At 39.4% G+C, this 20,607-nt stretch overlaps 1 protein-coding gene across 5 annotated transcripts in view; it reads left to right on the top strand.

The window, feature by feature from the left end:
• mgmt (O-6-methylguanine-DNA methyltransferase) overlaps positions 1–20,607 on the top strand; it is a 407,371-nt gene that overhangs the window by 12,902 nt on the left and 373,862 nt on the right. For 2 of the 5 annotated variants that reach the window (XM_059947676.1, XM_059947675.1), the window contains exon 2: positions 19,040–19,087. In XM_059947676.1, the coding sequence (XP_059803659.1) occupies positions 19,055–19,087 (33 nt within the window). In that variant the 5' untranslated portion in view covers positions 19,040–19,054. Of the gene's footprint in view, positions 1–14,482; positions 14,565–19,039; positions 19,088–19,665; positions 19,775–20,607 lie in introns of all 5 variants that reach the window. The other 3 variants (XM_059947673.1, XM_059947672.1, XM_059947677.1) reach the window with 3 other exon arrangements.

The following is a 20,607-nucleotide window of genomic DNA, read 5'->3' as shown; positions in this document are numbered from 1 at the left end:
GCATGACTCGAAGGGTCAGAATGGTCTATTCTGCACTGTTTCTCAATAACTAAATAATATATATGTACCTGTATATACACAGGTATTTATTAAGTACATAAATACATTTAAATGAAATACAGAACAAATTAGAGCATGACCAATACTACAATAGTACTATTAGTTCTTAATAGTTATCAACAGAAACATTTGTCCAGTGTACGCTGCTTTGTTGTTTTGATTAACTGTAAATGGACGAAATCAGCACAGAAACCTGGTGCAGATAACGGATTGTCTACATGTAATGCTTTTGTTGATTGCATTCTCCATTCTCTCTGTAACATTCAAGACGTGTTGATAACTTAAAGTTTTCCATGGTCCCTAACTTGTCGAAGTATTGAAATCATTTCACAGCTGTTTCTGGCATCGCCAAGCCTGAATGCTTGAAACTGCAGAGAGCAAAACAGTTCTGAATGGTCTTATTGCTTACTTCTCACCAACAATTAATGACAAAAATCACTGCTTTTTGAATGCAACACATACAATTGACTCTTTATAAACTGTTTGCTCTAAGTATGGCGTATTGTCCTCGTCCATTCAGAAATCTCATGACGGAGGGGAACAAAATATTCCTTGAATGTTGACTGTGTGTCTCTAGGTTCTTGTACTTCCTCTCTGATGGTAACAATAAGAAAAGAGCATGTTCCAGGTGGTGGGGGTCCTTAATGATGGACACAGCATTTTTTGAGGCATCACTGTTTGAAGAGGTCCTGGTGAGACAAGTGACCATGATGGGGCTGGGTGAGTTTTCATCCCTCTGCAGCTTTTTCAATCCAGTGCAGTGGCCCTTCCATACCAGATGGTGATGCTCTCTATGGTACATCGGTAGAAATTTGCCAGAATCATTGGAAACGTACTAAATCTCAAACTGCTAACGAAATATAGCTGCTGGCATGCCTTCTTTGTAACTGCATCAGTATGTCGGATCCGGGATAGATCTTCAGAGATGTTGACAGCCAGGAACCTGAAACTGCTCACCATGCAGTTGGGCAGAACTGAGACTGTTGGTTACATAAGGGATCACAAGCGACACAATTGTGCAGGCTGATGATCTCCTGTCGTAATTAACTACACAGTGTAAATTTGGAACTGTGTATCTGACTTTCACCTTACGGAGCTGAACACAGAACTGAGTCCAGGGATGAACCTGGACCACGCCTTTGTTGTTGACTTTATTCATTTCTTTCTGCATCCTAATGATGCTGGGAAGTCCAGCAATTTTGCAAATCTCACTTTGCCCTTGAAGTGGTGAAAGTCAATGGATGAGTCAAGATACCCAACCTTTAACCTGCTTTATAACAATAATTTTTACACAGCTATTCCAGAAGAATTTTCTTGTCAATACTGGGGAGTGCAAATAATCTCTTCTTAGCCCTCAGTTACGTAAAGTTTATATTAATGACCTGGAGAAGGGGGCAGAGTGTAAGAAGTTTTTTTCCAGCCCTTCCAGCAGTGCTGTCCAGCAATCCCCAGCAATCCCTAGATTTAATCTTGGCCTAATCGCGGGACGGTTTACAATGACCAACTAACCTATCAGCCAGAATGTCGTTGTACTGTGGGAGGAAGACGGAGCATGCAAAGGACACCCACGCGGTCACTTTCAAGCTCCTTATAGGCAATGGCGGGAATTGAACCCCTGTCACTGCTACTGTAAAGCATTGTGGTACCTGTCGAATGTCAATTATAATTAGGAGTACAATCATGATCTCAGCACATGTTTCCTCTGTCTGTGCCTGAACATGGTCTTGCACTTGACATTTATCCTCCGGAAAATGTCAAAAAGTAGGCTCCCTATTGCTGCACCCCTCACATCTATATGTCATTGTTGGCGGCACAGAGGAAATAGAAGCACTGAAAATCATCCCTCTAGTTACTGCCTTGACTATCGTCACTGGAAATAAATTCAGGGTTGTCACAACTTGTGTGGAGAATTTTGATTGTGTTTATTAATAAATCACTCACAATCAATGTTGCATGGGTACATCTTTTTCCAAGACCGAGAGACTACTGGAATCCGTTTATTTAACTGTGTGGTCAAATCTGTTTATAATTTTAAATGACTGATATCTATTACTCAGCTCCAATGAGAAAGAGTACAAATTTTCAAGTCTCCTTGAGTTTTCTGGTAAGTAGACAACACCTATGTTGCCTGTCTCCTCACCAACCTTGTGATAGTGTGGAGACCAATTGAATTAGGAGCTGATTAATGATTTTATTAAATTGTTTCTTAAATTTCATGTCACTGAAATAACTCACACAACTGTTAAGAGCGGATTCTGGTTAATTAGGTCATCAGTTAAATGAGGTGGCTGCTTATTTGAGACAGCTCTTAAAGATCAAAAACTAATCGAGAAAATAGCTGGGATTCCCTTTGTTTATTTAGGCCACTATTGGCTTAATTGAACAAGGAGACTTGCTAAACAGTTTCTAACTAGGTTCAGTTGTGTGTACTTGTGTGACTGTTAGATACTACACCATGCTTAAAGTGAACAGATTTTAAATAGAATCCGTGCATGTTTGTGTTCAAAAAGCAGTGATGTTTGTCAGTGATAGTTGTCGAGGAATAAGCAGTAAGACAAGTCAGACTATTTTGCTCACTTCAGTTTTGAGCATTGAGGCTTGGAGATGCCAGAAACAGCCTGGAATGAAAAAGAAACCATTTCACTACTTCATCAGATTAGGAACCGTGAAGAATTTGAAGGTATCGACAATCTTCTTGAATGTTACAATGAAAATGAAGATTTGTAAGGTGCAGTCATTGAAAGCGTTGTATGAAGGTAGTCCATTATCTGCACTAGATGTCTGCACTGATTTTGTTTATTTACTGTCAATCAAAAGTACATGGCAGTGTACAGTAGACAAATTCTGCTGCTGACAACTATTCAGAATCATTACATAGTTTTATCTTCTAATTTGTTCTATGTTTCATTTAAGTGCATAATTTGGCTAATTGGGGCAGCTGCTTAATTGGGTCAAAATGTGCTGTTCCCTCTGTGTCCCAATTAAACAGTTTCAACTGTATTTTTTAATAATGTTTTCATCAGACTGAGAACTGGCTTCCAGGGTTCTCTGAACTTGCACCTCTAAATCTTAAGTCTTTCACACCAATATACTCACGATATATTCTGCTATTTACCTTTTGTGGCCAACACTTCTAATTTTTACATTTTGTTCATTTCAAATGTTATCGATATGCTTGTAGGACTGCCTTTGATGTATTAGGGAGTTAATTTGTCTCTTATCTGTGGTATCTACAGTTTATTTGATATCGTCCATATCCAAATGACTGACATACACAATGAACAAAAATAAACCACATAATGCATCGTTAGACTTCAAACCGTTACTTCTCTAAATGTTCTGTCTCTGCCGCAGGTTTTGTTCATATAACGCCTTTAATACAGTAACACATCCAAAGGTTTGCCGATATTTTTATAGGTGCACCTGAGAAAGCATCCTGTCTGGGTGAATCATGGCTTGATATGGCAGCTGCTCTGCCAGACACCACAAGAAACTGCAGAGAGCTGTGGACACAGCTCAGCATATCACAAAAATTAGTCTCTCCTTGGTCGACTCTGCCTACACTTCTTGCTGCTGTGGTAAAGGAACCAATGTAATTAATGACTTCCATTCTGGTCATTCTCTCTTCCTCTACCTCTCCCATCAGCCAGAAGATACAAAAGGCTACGAACATGTACCATCAGGTTCTAGGACCTTCTATCCCACTGTTATTAGATTATTGAAAGGTCCTATTATACATTCAGGTGGACTCTTGACCGCACAATCTACCTCATCATGGCTTTGCACCTTCCTTGTGACTGTAACACCATAATCAATCTGTTAATTGATTTTCCTTTGTACTATTTTGATGTATTGACATGACGCTCCGTCCGCCAGAACAAGCGGATCTCCCTGTGGCCACTCATTTTAATTCCACTTCCCATTCCCATTCCATTATGTCCATCCATGGCCTCCTGCACTGTCGGGATAAGGCCACACTGAGGGTGGAGGAGCAACACCTTATATTCCGTTTGGGTAGCCTCCAACCTGATGGCGTGGACATTGATCTCTCAAACTTCTCATAATGCCTCCACTCCCAACCCCTTCACCATTTCCCATCCCCTTGTCCCCTCTCATGTTATCTCCTTGCCCACCCATCAACTCCCTGTGGTGCTCCTCCTCCCCCCCCCCCTTTCTTTCTTCCATGGCCTTCTGTCTCTTTCACTAGTCGACTTCCTAGCTCTTTGCTTCATCCCTCCCCCTCCGTTTCACTTACTGCCTGGTGTTTCTCTCTCCCCTCCCCTACCTTTCAAATCTCCCCCTCAGCTTTTTTTTTTCCAGTCCTGCCGAAGGGTCTCGGCCCAAAACATCGACTCCACTTGTTTCTATGGATGTTGTCTGGCCTGCTGAGTTCCTCCAGCATTTTATGTGTGTTGGTTTGATTAAAAGATCTGTTTGCACAGCATGGAAAACATCGTATTCGCTTTTCCTTGGTACATGTAACAATAATAAACCACGTCACTAATTTAGCAATTTGAGGGTTCATTATTATCAAAGTGTGTATCCATATGTGACTCTGTTTTTCTCCAGATAGCCACGAAACAAAGAAAGAGCATGAAAGTCATTCAGAGAGAAACATCAAAACCCACTCCCCCTTTCAAAAAGGAGCAGCATCTGAATCATCAACACCCCCCCCCCCAAAAAGCCCCCATCCCTCCGCACGGAGCGGAACGGTATGAAAAGCAACATGTGTCATAAATAAGTGGTTTAGAGATTTAGAGACCTCTTTCCAAAACGTAGAGCAGCGATTCCAGTACAATTAAGCTCGGAGTCTGTGGACACCAGGTTGGGAACCTCTGACCTAGAGTCTTTTCAGCACTGCGACCATCAGTAATGTTCAATGTGAAAATAGGACTTCAGAGACTGGGTGAGAGTAGGTCACTGATGTGCCTGCAAACATTTATAAACATTTTGAAATTGACTCATTTCACAATTTAGGACAGCAACGATGAATTGAAAGGTAGCTGATTTGTGTTATGCTTATGTGCTCTAAAAGTCTAACTGATTTCCAACGACGTTTTCTTGTCCACTCTCTGATGTTGTACCTTTAAAATGTCCTCCCTTTTTTGATTGCTGCTGCAAGACCATGCCAAGTCCTTTTTATACAAAGTGCACTGAATTTCCAGTATAACGACTTAAAATTTTTGAACCAGTTGTATAAAGTTTGTCATAAAGAGTGTGTGCCTTCTAGGCTTATATTTGTGAAGCAGAACTTAGCCTACAGGCCACCAAATAGCATCTGGTTTTCCGTGTCCTGCTGGAATCTTCCTTTGTTTGCTTAGAAATAGGAAGTTGTACTTTACTGTGTTTTCACTGTTATTGTGTTTGTTTGATTTTGATATCGGGCAGAATAAAGAGCAAAGTTCAGGTGGTAGCTTTACATAATGCTCTTCATTCCATTTATTAGATCAGTGCTGGTCTTGAAGTTGGGAGACAGGAAGAAGTGGGAAGAATGGATATAAAGAGGAAGTAGTGTACGTTGTTTATTTTGTGTAAGACTTTCCCTTGAAGCTGTTAAACAATTCGTGAGTTCATTATGTGATGTGATTTAAACTTGACATAACTACAGGGCCAAAGCACTTCTTCCCATGGGAATAGAAGAGCGAGGAATAAAAATAGTCAGGGAATATTGGCATCTTTGCTTGTTTATGTCTGTTGTCCTCAGAAGTTCTGCAGCCTCTTCACTTGTAAAATAAATATAGACTGAAATCTCTGGCAGAGAATTACTGTGTAATAATTCATCCTGAGTGGTTCTAGTGACATCATAAACAATAAGCTTGAAGTTTCAATGGTTTATGTACAAAGTAGATACCTGGGATTGAATAGCTGCCAAAGCTCACTGCTAATAATTTGTTCTACTTTGTAATGTCACATTAGGATTTTTACTTTTGCAGTACATTCTGCTTTTAACTTTTCTTGACATATGAGTAGTCATAACAGATGAAAAACTAATTGAATTGATTTTTTAATTGTTCTATTTGTATGTCTATCCTTCTGACAAATAACTTACTTCTTAAATAGTATTCTTTTATCTACTTCTATCAGGGGATATACCTTGAAGGAAGATTTTTTAAGTGTAACATGCAATTCAGTTTTATGAGGGGTGTAGATAGGGTCAATGCAAGCTAGCTTTTTCCACTGAGGTTGGGTGGGACTACAGCTGGAGGTCATGGATTAAGAGTGAAAAGCGAAAAGTTTAAGGGGAGCATGAGTGGTGTGTCAACCAGGGAAGGTAGTGCACCCGTGGCTGACAAGGGAAATTAGGGATAGTATCAAGTCCAAAGAAGAAACATATAAATTTGCAAAAAAAAGCGGCACACCTGATGACTGGGAGAAATTCAGAGACCAGCCGAGGAGGACAAAGGGCTTAATTAGGAAAGGGAAAAAAGATTATGAGAGAAAGCTGGCAGGGAACATAAAAACTGATTGTAAAGGCTTTTATAGATACGTGAAAAGAAAACGATTGGTCAAGACAAATGTAGGTCCTTTATAGTCAGAAACAGGTGAATTGATCATAGGGAACAAAGACATGGCAGACCAATTGAATAACTACTTTGGTTCTGTCTTCACTAAGGAGGACATAAATAATCTTCCGGAAATAGTAAGGGACCGAGGGTCTAGTGAGATGGAGGAACTGAGGGAAATACATGTTATTAGGGAAGTGAAGTTAGGTAAATTGAAGGGATTAAAGGCAGATAAATCCCCAGGGCCAGATGATCTGCATCCCAGAGTGCTTAAGGAAGCAGCCCAAGAAATAGTGGATGCATTAGTGATAATTTTTCAAAACTCCTTAGATTCTGGATTAGTGCCCGAGGATTGGAGGGTGGCTAATGTAACCCCACTTTTTAAAAAAGGAGGGAGAGAGAAACCGGGGAATTATAGACCGGTTAGTCTGACATCGGTGGTGGGGAAAATGCTAGAGTCGGTTATCAAAGATGTGATAACAGCAGATTTGGAAAGAGGTGAAATCATCAGACAAAGTCAGCATGGATTTGTGAAAGGAAAATCATGTCTGATGAATCTTAGAGAATTTTTTGAAGATGTAACTAGTAGAGTGGATAGGGGAAAGCCAGTGGATGTGGTATATTTAGATTTTCAAAAGGCTTTTGACAAGGCCCCACACAGGAGAATAGTGTGCAAACTTAAAGCACAAGGTATTGGGGATATGGTATTGATGTGGATAGAGAATTGGTTGGCAGACAGGAAGCAAAGAGTGGGAGTAAACGGGACCTGTTCAGAATGGCAGGCAGTGACTAGTGGGGTACCGCAAGGCTCAGTGCTGGGACCCCAGTTGTTTACAATATATATTAATGATTTAGATGAGGGAATTAAATCCAGCATCTCCAAGTTTGCGGATGACACAAAGCTGGGCGGCGGTGTTAGCTGGGAGGAGGATACTAAGAGGATGCAGGGTGACTTGGATAGGTTAGGTGACTGGGCAAATTCATGGCAGATGCAATTTAATGTGGATAAATGTGAGGTTATCCACTTTGGTTGCAAGAACAGGAAAACAGATTATTATCTGAACGGTGGCCAATTAGGAAAAGGGAAGATGCAACGAGACCTGCGTGTCAATGCACACCAGTCATTGAAGGTGGGCATGCAGGTACAGCAGGTGGGGAAAAAGGCAAATGGTATGTTGGCATTCATAGCAAAAGGATTTGAGTACAGGAGCAGGGAGGTTCTACTGCAGTTGTACAAGGCCTTGGTGAGACTGCACCTTGAGTATTGTGTGCAGTTTTGGTCCCCTAATCTGAGGAAAGACCTTCTTGCCATAGAGGGAGTACAGGGAAGGTTCACCAGATTGATTCCTGGGATGGCAGGACTTTCATATGAAGAAAGACTGGATCAACTAGGCTTATACTCACAGGAATTTAGAAGATTGAGGGGGGATCTTATTGAAACATATAAAATTCTAAAGGGATTGGACAGGCTAGATGCATGAAGATTGTTTCCAATGTTGGGGAAGTCCAGAACGAGGGGTCACAGTTTAAGGATAACCGGGAAGCCTTTTAGGACCGAGATAAGGAAAAACTTCTTCACATTGAGGGTGGTGAATCTGTGGAATTCTCTGCCGGAGGAAACAGTTGAGGCCAGTTCATTGGCTATATTTAAGAGGAAGTTAGATATGGCCTTTGTGGCTAAAGGGATCAGGGGTTATGGAGAGAAAGCAGGTACAGGGTTCTGAGTTGGATGATCAGCCACGATCATACTGAATGGTGTGCAGGCTCAAAGGGCTGAATGGCCTACTCCTGCACCTATTTTCTATGTTTCTATGAGGAGAAACTTCTTCACTCGGAGGGTCGTGACATTGTGGAATGAGCTGCCTGCACAAGTGCTGCATGCGAGCTCAATTTGAACACATAAGGGAAGTTTGGATAGGTGCATGGATGGTAGGGATATGAAGGGCTATGGTCTCAGTGTAGGTTGATGGGAGTTGGCAGTTTAGAATGTGTCAGCATGGACTAGATGGGCCGAAGGGCTTGTTTCTGTGCTGTACTTCTCTTTGACACTCTGATATTGGCCGGGCGTGCTTTAAAGTTAATGCTTGCACTGTATAAGGATGGTGGTGGGGAATGCACATTAAAATGGTTTCTGACTTTATAACAATTGGAGACTAAATTGTGCTGGCTGTGGCCAACAGTTTTGATTGGAGCATTTGGTGTTTTACCTCAGACAGCATGGACTAGATGGGCCAAAGAGTCTGTTTCTGTGCTACTGTGCTCTATTACTCTATCTGTTTACTTTATTGCTGGATTCCCGATGGCAAAGCCCAATCTTGCTGAATTCCTATGTGTTGTAGGGGGATATGCCTTTGGTATCCTGAATTGAGGAAGATTTAATGCGAGATATGAAGGCCCATTGATTTCACTGGGATTGCAGACCTCATGGACTTGGGGATTTCAGAGCACAGATTTAAGGGGCAGAGAACTCTCAATATATCTTTGCTTTAGTTTAATAATTTCACATGTGTTTACATTTATTTCATTTTTGTTTAAAGAAACATTGCAATGTTTTATTTATAGCAAATTTAAAAAAAGAATCATGTTGTAATAAAGCACAGAAACAGGCACTTTGGCCCAAGTGGTCCAGGCCAACCACAGCATCTGTCTGCTCATCCCAATTGTCCACATTCGATCTCATAACTCTTCCAGCTCCTCCCCACCCCCATGTTCCTTTCCGAGTGCTTCTTCAATGCTGCAGTTGTACCTGCCCCGACCACTTCCACTGGCAGCTCATTCCAGCTGCTCACTATCCCCTGTGTAAAGAAGTTGCCATTTGGTTCTATCCTTTTTATCTATATGCCTCATGATTTAGTAAATTTCTGTGAGGTCACCCCTCATTTTTATATGGAATAAATACCTACTGTGGCCAACCTTGGTCTATGTTTTATTGGAGATATTTTCAAACTGTTTAACAGTTCTGCTGCTGTCTGACTCCTCAGCTGTGTGCTCACCCAGACAAAAAACACCAATTTCTTCAAATTCTGTTAAGTTCTCTCCCCTCCCCTTCATTCTTTTTCCAATCCCCATTTCCCTCTTACCCTTTCTCTTCTCCTCAATTGGCTGTCACCTCCCACAGGTGCAGTTATCCGCCTTTGTTCAAGAGCCTGATAGTTAAGGGGTAATAACTGTTTTTGAACCTGGCGATGCAAGTCCTGAGGTTCTTTCCTTTTCTCCCATGATCCACTGTCCTCTCATATCAGATTCCTTCTTCTCAGCCTCTTTCACCTTTCACCTTACAGCTTCTTAACTTCATCCCCATTTTCTCACCCACCTACCTTCCCCCTCACCTGTGCTCACCTGTCAGTTTGTACTCCTTCCCCTCCCTCCCCCATATTCTTATTCTGGCTTTTACCCCCTTTCTTTCCAGCCCTGATGAATGCTCTTGGCCCAAAACCTCAACTGTTTATACATCTCCGGTGATGCGTCCTGCCCTGCTGAGTTCCTCAGCATTTTGTTTGTGTTCCTCAAGATTCCCAACATCTGCAGAATCTCTTGTACTTCTTCTTAAAGAGATTTTTAAGCTTCACAAGCGGCAAACTCCGGCTTTAAGGCCTGTCAGGAGCCTGGCAGTTATTGGAGCAAGTCCTCGACTAAGTGTCCAGTCCCTATGCCGTGCTTACTGCTGGTCTGAGCTACAGAAGATTAATGTATCCAGCCTTGGTGAGAATGGTCACATGTTGGCCTTATTTGCCCAGTTCATACCATCAAGAAATGATTATTTTACTTTAAATGTAATGGAATAAAAAATGCGTATTCACATTTCCTCTGAAATAAACTGAACGATAATAGAAAAAAGTAATACAATAATTCATGGATTTCTTAAATTCACAAAATCAATTTGAAGTCCAAGTTAATGCTGTCAACATAATATTACTATTTAGTGAGTAAATAAAATTAATGATGTTGTTCTAGAACAGCAGAATCACTAAATAAGGCATTTTACAGTAGTTTTAATATGCACAGCAGTAATAAATCAGAGATTGTTATTGAGAATGAATAAAAAATTAAAAATTGTCAAAACTATGTCTGCAAGTTCCTTTGAACAGGAACTAGCTGTCATTGGATAACAAACAAGATCTATTTTTGCAAATGTCCGGATGGTAATTTTGTCCATAAGTTTGGACATATACAAATAAATCACTAAATATGGAACTGTACCCCCTTGGTTGGCAGGGTGGGGACACATATCTCCCAAGGAGGTGTCAGGCACTCAATCCCTTCGCTAGCCTATGCGTCACCTTTGGGCAAGGTGTAGCGTCTGCTTGGCCCCCCCGGTGAGGATCACATCAAACCGTGGGAGCAGGTGGTGGACGGTCGTATCAGCAGCTGGTGCATATCACAAGTTCTGGTCATGTGACCACTGACGCCGGGCAGACAATCTCTGAAGAGTATTGATAATGGATGGGGTCACCTGTTGTGTAAAGACACTGCCCAGAAGAAGGCAATGGCAAACCACTTATATAGACAAATATGCAAAGAACATCGTGGTCATGGAACCATGAATGCCCTTGTCATATGCATGAGACATGATGATGATGATACCGCCACGGTATTGTAATTAATATCATCAGAAGAATATAAGACTGTTAAGAAAGAACTGTTGTTAGAAGTGAGAAGAGAAAAAAACTAGTTCTGTCTTTAGGAATGAATGCATGTACGTAGGTTGAACTTCTGAAAATTATTATGCTATGGAGGACCTGGTTATGTGACCACTGATCATCACCTATTACCCCATTAGCCTCCACATCCACCATGTAATTCCGCCATCTCCATGGGATCCCAGCACCAAGCACATCTTTCCCACCCCTACCCGCACATTCCGCTGGGGCCGTTCTCTGCGCGACTCACTTGTCCATTCATCCCTCCCCACTGATATCTCACTAGGTACTTGACCTTTCAAGAGGAACAAGTGATATACATGCCCCTGCACTACCATTCAGGGCCCTAAACAGTCCTTCCAAGATTAGGAGACACTGCACTTGTAAGTTTGTTGAGATCATCTACTGTATCAGGTGCTCCTGGTGTGGTCTCCTGTATATCAGTGAGACACGATGTAGATTGGAAGACTGCTTCGTCAAGCACCAGAAAAAGCTAGATCAACCAGTGGCCACCTATTTCAATTCTACTTCCCACTCCCATTCTGACATGTCAGTCCACGGCCTCTACTGTTGTGATGAGGCCACACTCAGGTTGGAGAAGCAGCACCTTATATTCCGTCTGGGTAGCCCCCAACCTGATGGCGTAAGCATCAATATAACTTCAGTAATTCCACCCCGCCCCCCCCCCCCCCCCCGCCATTCTCCAGGTTTCCCACTCTCACCTTTTCTCTTTGCCTGCCCATCACCTCCTCCTGGTGTTCCTCCCATTTCCCTTTCTTTCATGGTCTTCTACTCTCTCCTGTCAGATTCCCCCGTTCTCCAGCACTTTGTCTTGTACCAGTCAACAGCCCAGCTCTTTACTTCACTCCTCCCCCTCTCCTGGTACCTACCACCTTATACTTCTTCCTCCTCTCCCCCCCCACCTTCTTACTCTGACTTCTCCTCTGTTTTCCTAGTCCTGCTGAACGGTCTCGCACCAAAACATCTTTTCCGTAGATGCTTCTTGGTCTGATGGGTTCCTCCAGCATTTTGTGTGTTTGTCGCTTACATTATGTTTGTAAGTACAAGTATCCAGAGGTTGGGTGTTTATAACCCAAGGATTCCTGTACCAAATGTATATGATGTTAAGAACGAGAAGAGGAATAGGTTTAGGCTATGGGCTGAGAATTTACTTTACTTGCTAAGTTTATGTAACTCTCCTGAAATTAAGTACTTACTGTGATTTGGATAACTGGGACCTGTAATGTGATCAACTTTCAATTTAATAGCACACACAGTTCATACAGATCATCCAATGATTGGAATAGAAGCCATCCCTGACTGAGGGTCATTGAGGCAAGCTAATGTCCCCCGCCAAGCTCTGGAAAGGATAAGATAAATCAATATTACTTGAAAACTGAAGAAGGTCTATGTTTTCTATTACCTTAGGCATTAACAGTGGAAATATATTTATGCCAAAAATAGTCACCAATAATCACATTATTAATAAATTTTTCACTAAATGTTTGTTGTCAGTGTGCATTGGCAAGTCTCATTTCTGATCTTTGCACTTTGGAGGTTTCACATTGAATGTGAAATGTGTGTAAAAGAATGGCATATAGGAACTTCATTTTTATATTCCAAGTCAGAGATAATATTGATTAATTTAGGTTCAGGAACTTTTATTCGAACATCAACACTAATGCCTTTTTTTTTCATTATAACTGGGCTAGACTTTGTAAAGAAAGCAGTGAGGCCTACTGTTATTCGGCTGTAAATCACATACCAACAACTAAAAGTGAAAATTTGGAAGATGCTGTTGGAATAGCTTAGCTCATCCAAAAGCCATCTGTAATGATACTTTTCAGAATGAATTAGCATTTTTATAATGGCATGATGTTGTCCTTCATCAGATATGTGTTCGTTCATATCTCTAGGGAAAGTTTTGCCTTGTCATTTTCAGAATTAGTTAACGCCTTAACCTGAAAACTCATAATCACTGCCAAATTATCTGTGATTTTCTCAATTTTACTCTTTTACTCTCATCTTTCCTTTCCTTTATTTTACTTTCATTCATGCTATAGTTTAAGTGCTGTGGTAAATGTGAATGATTTCTTAGTTTAATGAATGAGATGCGCTGTGCTCTGGAGGTCACCCCATCAAAATGATTTTGTATTGAAGAAGAAAATATGATCAGATAGTTACAAATACAAAATGCTGGTGGAACGCAGGAGGTCAGGCAACATCTATAGGAGACCCTATAGATGCTGCCTGACCTGCTGCATTCCACCAGCATTTTGTGTGTGTTGCTTGAATTTCTGGCATCTGCAGATTTCCTCGTATTTGCCTTATGATCAAGTAGTTGTACATTTAAGGCAATAAATGAAACTGTACTAAAATTCCAATTTAATTCTTTGAAGAAATATATGTTAGGGTATCCCGCACACTTTAAATTACTTTGCAAGGAATCCTCAACTATAATTGGTGGTATATAGGAATTTTTTTAATATGTAATTTTAAATATTTATGAATTAGCCAACAGTCAGGGTGAAAAATATGAGCAAGATCTTGCTGAAAGAAGTGGGTATGAGTGGGCTCATAATGACTTGTTTCCTTGTGTGGGGCATTACAAAACAGTGTTCTCCCTTCACCAAATGGCCATCTTGGACTATGATGGCAATTGGTGCAAGCCTGCAGGTGGGTTTTGTCCCAGCAATGAATCTTGGCAGCAGGGGCTGCAATCTCTGCTCACTGAATTTGCAGCAGCTGCCAGCAGTTTGCTCACACAACAATCACGATTGTGCTTCAACCGTGAAAAGAACAATCGTCTTGGCAGGCAAACAGCAGTAAAGCCTGAATGGAAGGAAGTGGAGTCAGCAGAAGAAAACGTTCGAGTACGTTGTTGCAAAAGCTGAGATGTGAATCGTATTGACTGAGCTAAATTGTCGCTAGTAAGGAAATGCTGTGCACCACAGAGAGTGTGGTAGTGGGAGGAAAGGGTGTGTGCTGACTGTCCTTGAGACCTCTTGGCAGGACGTGACTCAGATCGTGACCTCCAGTCTTGATGCTCTGAGGAGTATAGAGAAATGCAGGCGGAAAAAGGAAGACCATGGCCTGTTGAGGAATATGAAGGCAAAGCTACAGCTTTGCAAACTCTCCTTTGAGGATTTTAACTCCAGTTGCGATCCTTGCACTACGTCCCCTCACTCCCAGTTGCACAGCTACCCCCAGCAATAAAGACCGTTATTGACTTTGGAATGCTGCTGTTTGCAAAATAAATCTCTTGTCCTATTTCAACAGAGAAGTTACCCAGTTGGAAGAATGAGAGCTTTCTTGTGCCTGCTGTTTTACAAGCTGGAGGAGGGAGCCTTCCATCTTAAGGGTATGCAGAGCTACACAGGTTGAACTAAGGCCAGACTTGAGTCAGTAGTAAATCGCAAGTGTCCTAATTAATGCATGTTAATATATCCTCCCGTGTAGGTCTGAAGTCTAGTGTAATTTTGTGTTGTTTCATGTAGTATCAGGGTCCTGGAGGAACGTTGTTTTGTTTCTGTTGTGTACTGTACCAGCAGTTATGGTTGAAATGCCAATAAAAGTGACTTGACTTGAATTGTGCTGATTTATTTCCCTGTGTGTATCATCCATACACTTCTTTAGAAGTGGATCATTGAAGGAATTTTTAAAGAGAGTCTTCTCACCACAGCCTTTGAGCTAAACCACCAAGACAGGAAGAGAAGCAAAACAAGGGGATGGAAATGAAGTGATGGTAGAAGAAGAACATGCTGTTTCATTATGCTTGCCACCACTGAGGACGACTGCTGGTGTGGATGGCAAAAGGGAATAGGTTAGAGAGGCACATAACAGAGTAATTGTGGCTTACAGCTAACACTTGTCCATCAGCCTGGTAGAGCAGATACCAAGCTCTAAAGCGAGAAACAAGAGAAAATCAAATGAGAAGATCTGCAGATGCTGGAAATCTGAGCAACATGCACAAAATGCTGGAGAAACTCTGCAGGCCAGGCAGCATCAATGGAAAAAAGCACGGTTGATGTTTTGGGCCAAAATCCAAAGTTGTAACCAACCTTATATTTGTAATTAAGATTAGTTTTTTTTAAAAAAAATTCTTTATTTTCCTTTAATTCAACTTTGTTTTGAAGTTTCCAAACAAAAGGTTGAGTAAGTAGCCATGCAAGACCCACAGAATTGTGGCAGAGGGAACATCTGGACTGGTACAACATTCTGTGGAAATTTTGTATTAAACCCTTTTTTCATCATCTTGCACTGAACAATCCAGAATTCTGTAATCAACTTCTTGACATAGGAAAACAGCCAGTCAAATTGATCAAATAATTTCTTCATACAGATGTTTGGGACTCTACTTAAACCCACAGTATTTTATGATATGGAAATCATTATTATGACAAAATTTGAGCTGCTGTTAATGATAATAGTAACACTATTAATGATAACACTAACAGTTCTGAGCTAGAGCTCTTTGTAAACAAGGCATGGGAGATCCACTGCTGTAGTCAGATTATTTCAGATTGAAAAAGATATCCTTTCTCATCCTTTAAAAATGTAGACATAATTAAAAGCTAAATACTACAGAATGTTGGTAAAATGAAATTAAACAAAATTCTTTGGAAGCAGTCAGGTCCAAGGGTGCATCCTGGTTGGAAGGAAAGTAGGGATATGTTTTTTCCCCCCAAAATTAAGCTATCTACATGTTCTCTAATTGCATTGAAAATGTTGGATTTTTCTCCCTGCTAAGTCAGTGCAGTGATTGAAATGGAAAATGAAACTGATTTCCCATTCTGCCTTCTTTTGCTGTACACTATTTTTCCTTAGTTGAAAATCTGTCTTGTTCATGATCAGAGGCACGTTCTCCCAAAGTGAATAGATCTATTTTCCTCATGAAGAAATGCCCTCCCATTTCAGTTAGACTTACCTATTTCTTGAAATGCATTGAAGTTACATTTTGCCTTTCATACAAAGCTTCAACATTTTATCAATATTCAAAAAAAAATTCTTAGCTCCACAGAGTTAGAGATAACATCAACTCTTTCCATTACACATTGACCTAATCTATTATCTTTTTAGATAAAGGCCAATGGAATTTTTGAATCATAGTGCCTGATTAAGATTTCAGGCACAAATACTTTAAATTGTGCAGACAAGTATGACAATACTGAAAAGGAATTACGCATATGCTTTTAGAATTCTAGGTTTATTTGATCTCCAGTAGCGATTTATTTGATCCGTTGTTAGTTTATAGTTAATCAGTATTCAACACACTGTGTTAAGAGTTGTGCCAAAAAGACATTACGCTATTTTGAATTGCTGCTGGTGGTACAAATATTTGGTATTTTTGATAATTGGAACACTTGGAATCATGTCATGTGTTAAGATCAAAGTTTTCAACGTTGAGGCAAGTAATCAAATGAATATTTAGTGAAGTGTTTGTATTTCTAACACAGAGTGATTGATGCTTATAAAATCTTTGGTGCTATGGTGTTGAGAAGGTACATGTAAAGACGCTCAATGAGAATTGATGCGGATTGACGGTTATTACTGTATATCTGCAATAATTGCTCTGCTTATACTAAAGGCTTTGTTATTGGAATGATTTAGTAACAAGCATGTATTTAGTATACATATTAATAGCATATTTCTTTGTCAAAAATTAAGCTTTAATATTTTAGCAAATTTCATATGTGAAAAGAAAAGTTATAAGAACAAACTATGGTTGATCTAAAAGTCCAATACCCGTATTTTAAGTCTGACTCATTTACATTAAACTTTAGTGCATTGAAGTTCATTTAGACTATAAGTGAAGAACATAAAATCTTTCAGCTAAACGTGTAAGTTACTATTTTTATAGGAATTTTGCACATTTCTTCAGCAAAAAATAAATTGCCAGCAGTCAATTATGACAACAAGAAAATAAAACCAATTAATGTACCAATACTATTAGATACTAGATCAGTATGTTCTTCAAAAAATAAATATTATCCCTTTCACAAATGATATTTTCAATACTTAACTAAAATTATTAATTTATATTTATTTGATGAATAATATGCATCAATTATCGAATTCCTAAAATTTCTGCAAACTGAACTAAAATTAGATGTTTCTAAGGTTACATTATGCACTACGATAATTGTAAATCTTCTCAACTTGCTGCTTTTAAATCAAATTGTGAGCATCAATTCCTGACAATTATCAAAAATTGTTTCTCAGCAATTGGTAACATAGCCTAGGAGGTCTGTTGTTAATTCCATAGTAAGAGTCACAGGGAATATGATTAACCTGCGGGTCATCTCTTAATGTAATTATTAATGATTGATTCTGTTTATCCTTGAAATCGATATGAGAAGCGAAATGGCTTGGAAAGTATTAGGGTTTGATTTCTTTTCTCTCACAGGAATGATTCTTAGACAAAGCTAAGGCTAACTGTATTGGGATAGGAAAATCATAGAATTTGAAGGCACTTTTAAACAGACGTTTACAGTATGCATCTTGTGTGATATTTCCCTTGTGAATGAATGTGACATAGATCAGTTAAAGATTATGATTTGGTATGGTAACATCTCCTGCCACTAATAGTTAAGCCGGTGTATGGAGTAATTGATCTGCCTGTGAATGTTCCAATGTAAAAACAATTCAGGCTATTTGAACTATATTTTACAAGTGTGCATGGGACCTTTGGGACCGTATATTGAAAAATGTAGTTGTATGGCAATTCCATAGGAACCCAATTAAAACAGATTGACTCAGTGGTTTCCAATTTTTCATTTTACAAAAATTTAATGTACAGTTTTTTAATACAATTTCACACAAGAATATAGTTTACAATACCTTTAATCAGTAACATGATAAGTGTTTATTTGAAATTACAAGAATGCCACAGTGCACAGGCAAAAAGCTTCTGGCTGCTTGAGACAACTGCCTGCTGAAATCCTAATTCTACTCTTTTACTTTACTGCTTGTTTTCTTTTATTTGTAAGGCAAACATCATGCATCACTTTTGTGTTAAAGTAATTATCTTGAGAGAAAGGTGCCCTTTCTTTAGTTTTCAGTCATTACAAAAAAAACAGTGCAACATGTGAATGAAAGGTATTTCTAGAGAATTCATTTCACTTGACCTGTAAAAGTTTTGAAAAAATGATTGACAGATTTTTTTTTGAAGAAAGGTATTTTCATTGTATGGCCAATATTAGTCGCAATAAAGCAATTACAACCAGTTCTTCAGTGTGCTGAGTACAATATATGTTAAAGTTTCTTTAAAAAATAATTTCAAATCATTTTGTAGAATTCTTTAAAATGTAAAATTGACATTGATTTTAAAGTGGAGCATTTCAGAATTATGCATTTTATCAATATATTGGTTCCTTGGCATTCACAGATTAATATTATTAGACTAAGGTGAAGATTCATACCACTGTGATAGAAAATGGTCATTATTTTCCTCGTGCTATAAAATCTTGGGTGTTTGTCAATAGGCATGCAGGGCGTTTAGGTGTTCCAAATGAGCTCTTTTTTGAAAATCAAAGTTGTGGCTGCATGATATCAGTAACTCTTCCTGTCTCATCTGTTGCTTGCAGCTCATTACAGACAATGGCTGCCCTGTGGAATCCGTGGATTCCTGTTTGCTAGTAACGTACTCTGTTCTGTTCATGCAGTTTGTACTTAAACATTAAGAATCATAATGTCCAATTTGTGTAATCACAACTTAAATCACTATCATATGTGAAGTAAATAGTAAAAATGACAGGCTGGTTCTCAGCTGCTTATAAAGGTGCTTACTGGATTTCTTATCTGTTACTAACAGGCTTCTGCTTTCTACTTTTACAGAGGAGACTGCTTCACATGGTTAACATGGCAGCGAGACTTCATCAAAAAGTGAGTTCCAATGAAAATATCCTGACATACAAGTATGAATCAAAAAAGCAACAACATTACAAATGAGTTCACATATATAGCAGTATTGTGCTTTTCCCCAGTGTCCAGCAGTCACTGTTTGGTATCTAGTTGACAAGATTGATGCTGCAGTGTAAATCTCTGTAGCACTGTCATGGCTGGTAACAGGCATCAGTGGACCTTTCCCCATCACAAATCTATCTTCTGTTGAATAGAGATTAATAAGATGAAGCACTATTCTTCCATATGTTGAGTTTTACTGCTTCTCACCCAACCCCCACCCCACTGAAAATATAAAACAACACAAATAATTAGAGTTCACAGTAGAATTACACCTTCTTCCATGGTCAAGCTGAAATCGAGTCACTCAGGTACTGTACTTTTCAGATATTAGCTAGCCTAAGCTGCACTGGGATGCCAATGAGCAAGAGAGAATGGTTACTTTTCTGCTTATGTGGCAGCAGAGGAGAGATACCTTGATGTACTCATGTATCAAAATCATTTAAACAGAATCAGGTCACTGTCCTAAAGGACACTCTCTTTTCTGTTAATGCATAAAGAATGGGGAGTGAACGAGACCACACGATGAAATGGCATTTGCTGAATGAAACTAACAGCATGAGGCCCTTGTATGAAGTTACAACATCATTTACATGTTTTATTTCTAAGGTGCGTTAATTCTCGCTGCTTGAATCATTGATCACCTGTCATTCGATTTCAACATTTGATGGATTATTTTTTTCAGTTATCTTTTATCCCAGCATCACTTTTTATTGTGACCTTCCTGCAGAATAATGTGCAAGATGTAAACAGCAGTTGCACCTTGTATATTATTAATTATATGGTATTAATTGGGGGGAGGCTATATTATTTTGATGGTTATTAATTGTGCATCATTTGCAGTTTGAAAGGTATGAATGTGAATGGCTGAATAATTACCACTATGCAAGTCAATAAACGGTTATGTATTTAAAATACGCTTCCTGTAGAGTTGATAGACGTGTGCTCTTTAACAAATGATATGAACGAGGGTTACATTAATATTCATCTTAGAAATAAAAATATACTAATGATTAGGGGTACTTTGTGAATTTGCTTACAAAACATAAATAAATTACTTAGTGCCTTTCAAATATCTCAAAGCAAGTTACGAATTTTGAGTCTGTAGTATGTGCAAGACCTTCCTTGTGCATAGCAAGCTCCCACTAACAATGATCTTGTTTTGACCAGATAATCTGCAGTTTGGGTTTGTTTAAGGGAGGAATGTTGACCAATATAGTAGATATAATTTGCGTCCTCTTTCAAGTTATACCCAGGAGTGTTTGACATTCCTATAAGTGAACAAATGAGGCCTTTGTATAAGGTGTTACCCTTAAAATGGCAGCAATGACAATGTAGGGTGCCACATTAGTGTATTAGCTTAGAATTTTCTGCCTTGCACCCAAAACCTTATCTATCGAAGTGATAATGCAACTATATGTGTGAAGTGTAAAAGTGGTAAA

The sequence above is a fragment of the Hypanus sabinus genome, chromosome 22 (genome assembly GCF_030144855.1).
Source record: "Hypanus sabinus isolate sHypSab1 chromosome 22, sHypSab1.hap1, whole genome shotgun sequence".
NCBI classification, from domain to species: Eukaryota; Metazoa; Chordata; class Chondrichthyes; order Myliobatiformes; family Dasyatidae; genus Hypanus; species Hypanus sabinus.
Note: the sequence above shows the minus strand (reverse complement) of the source record. Positions and strands in the feature narration are given on the sequence as shown.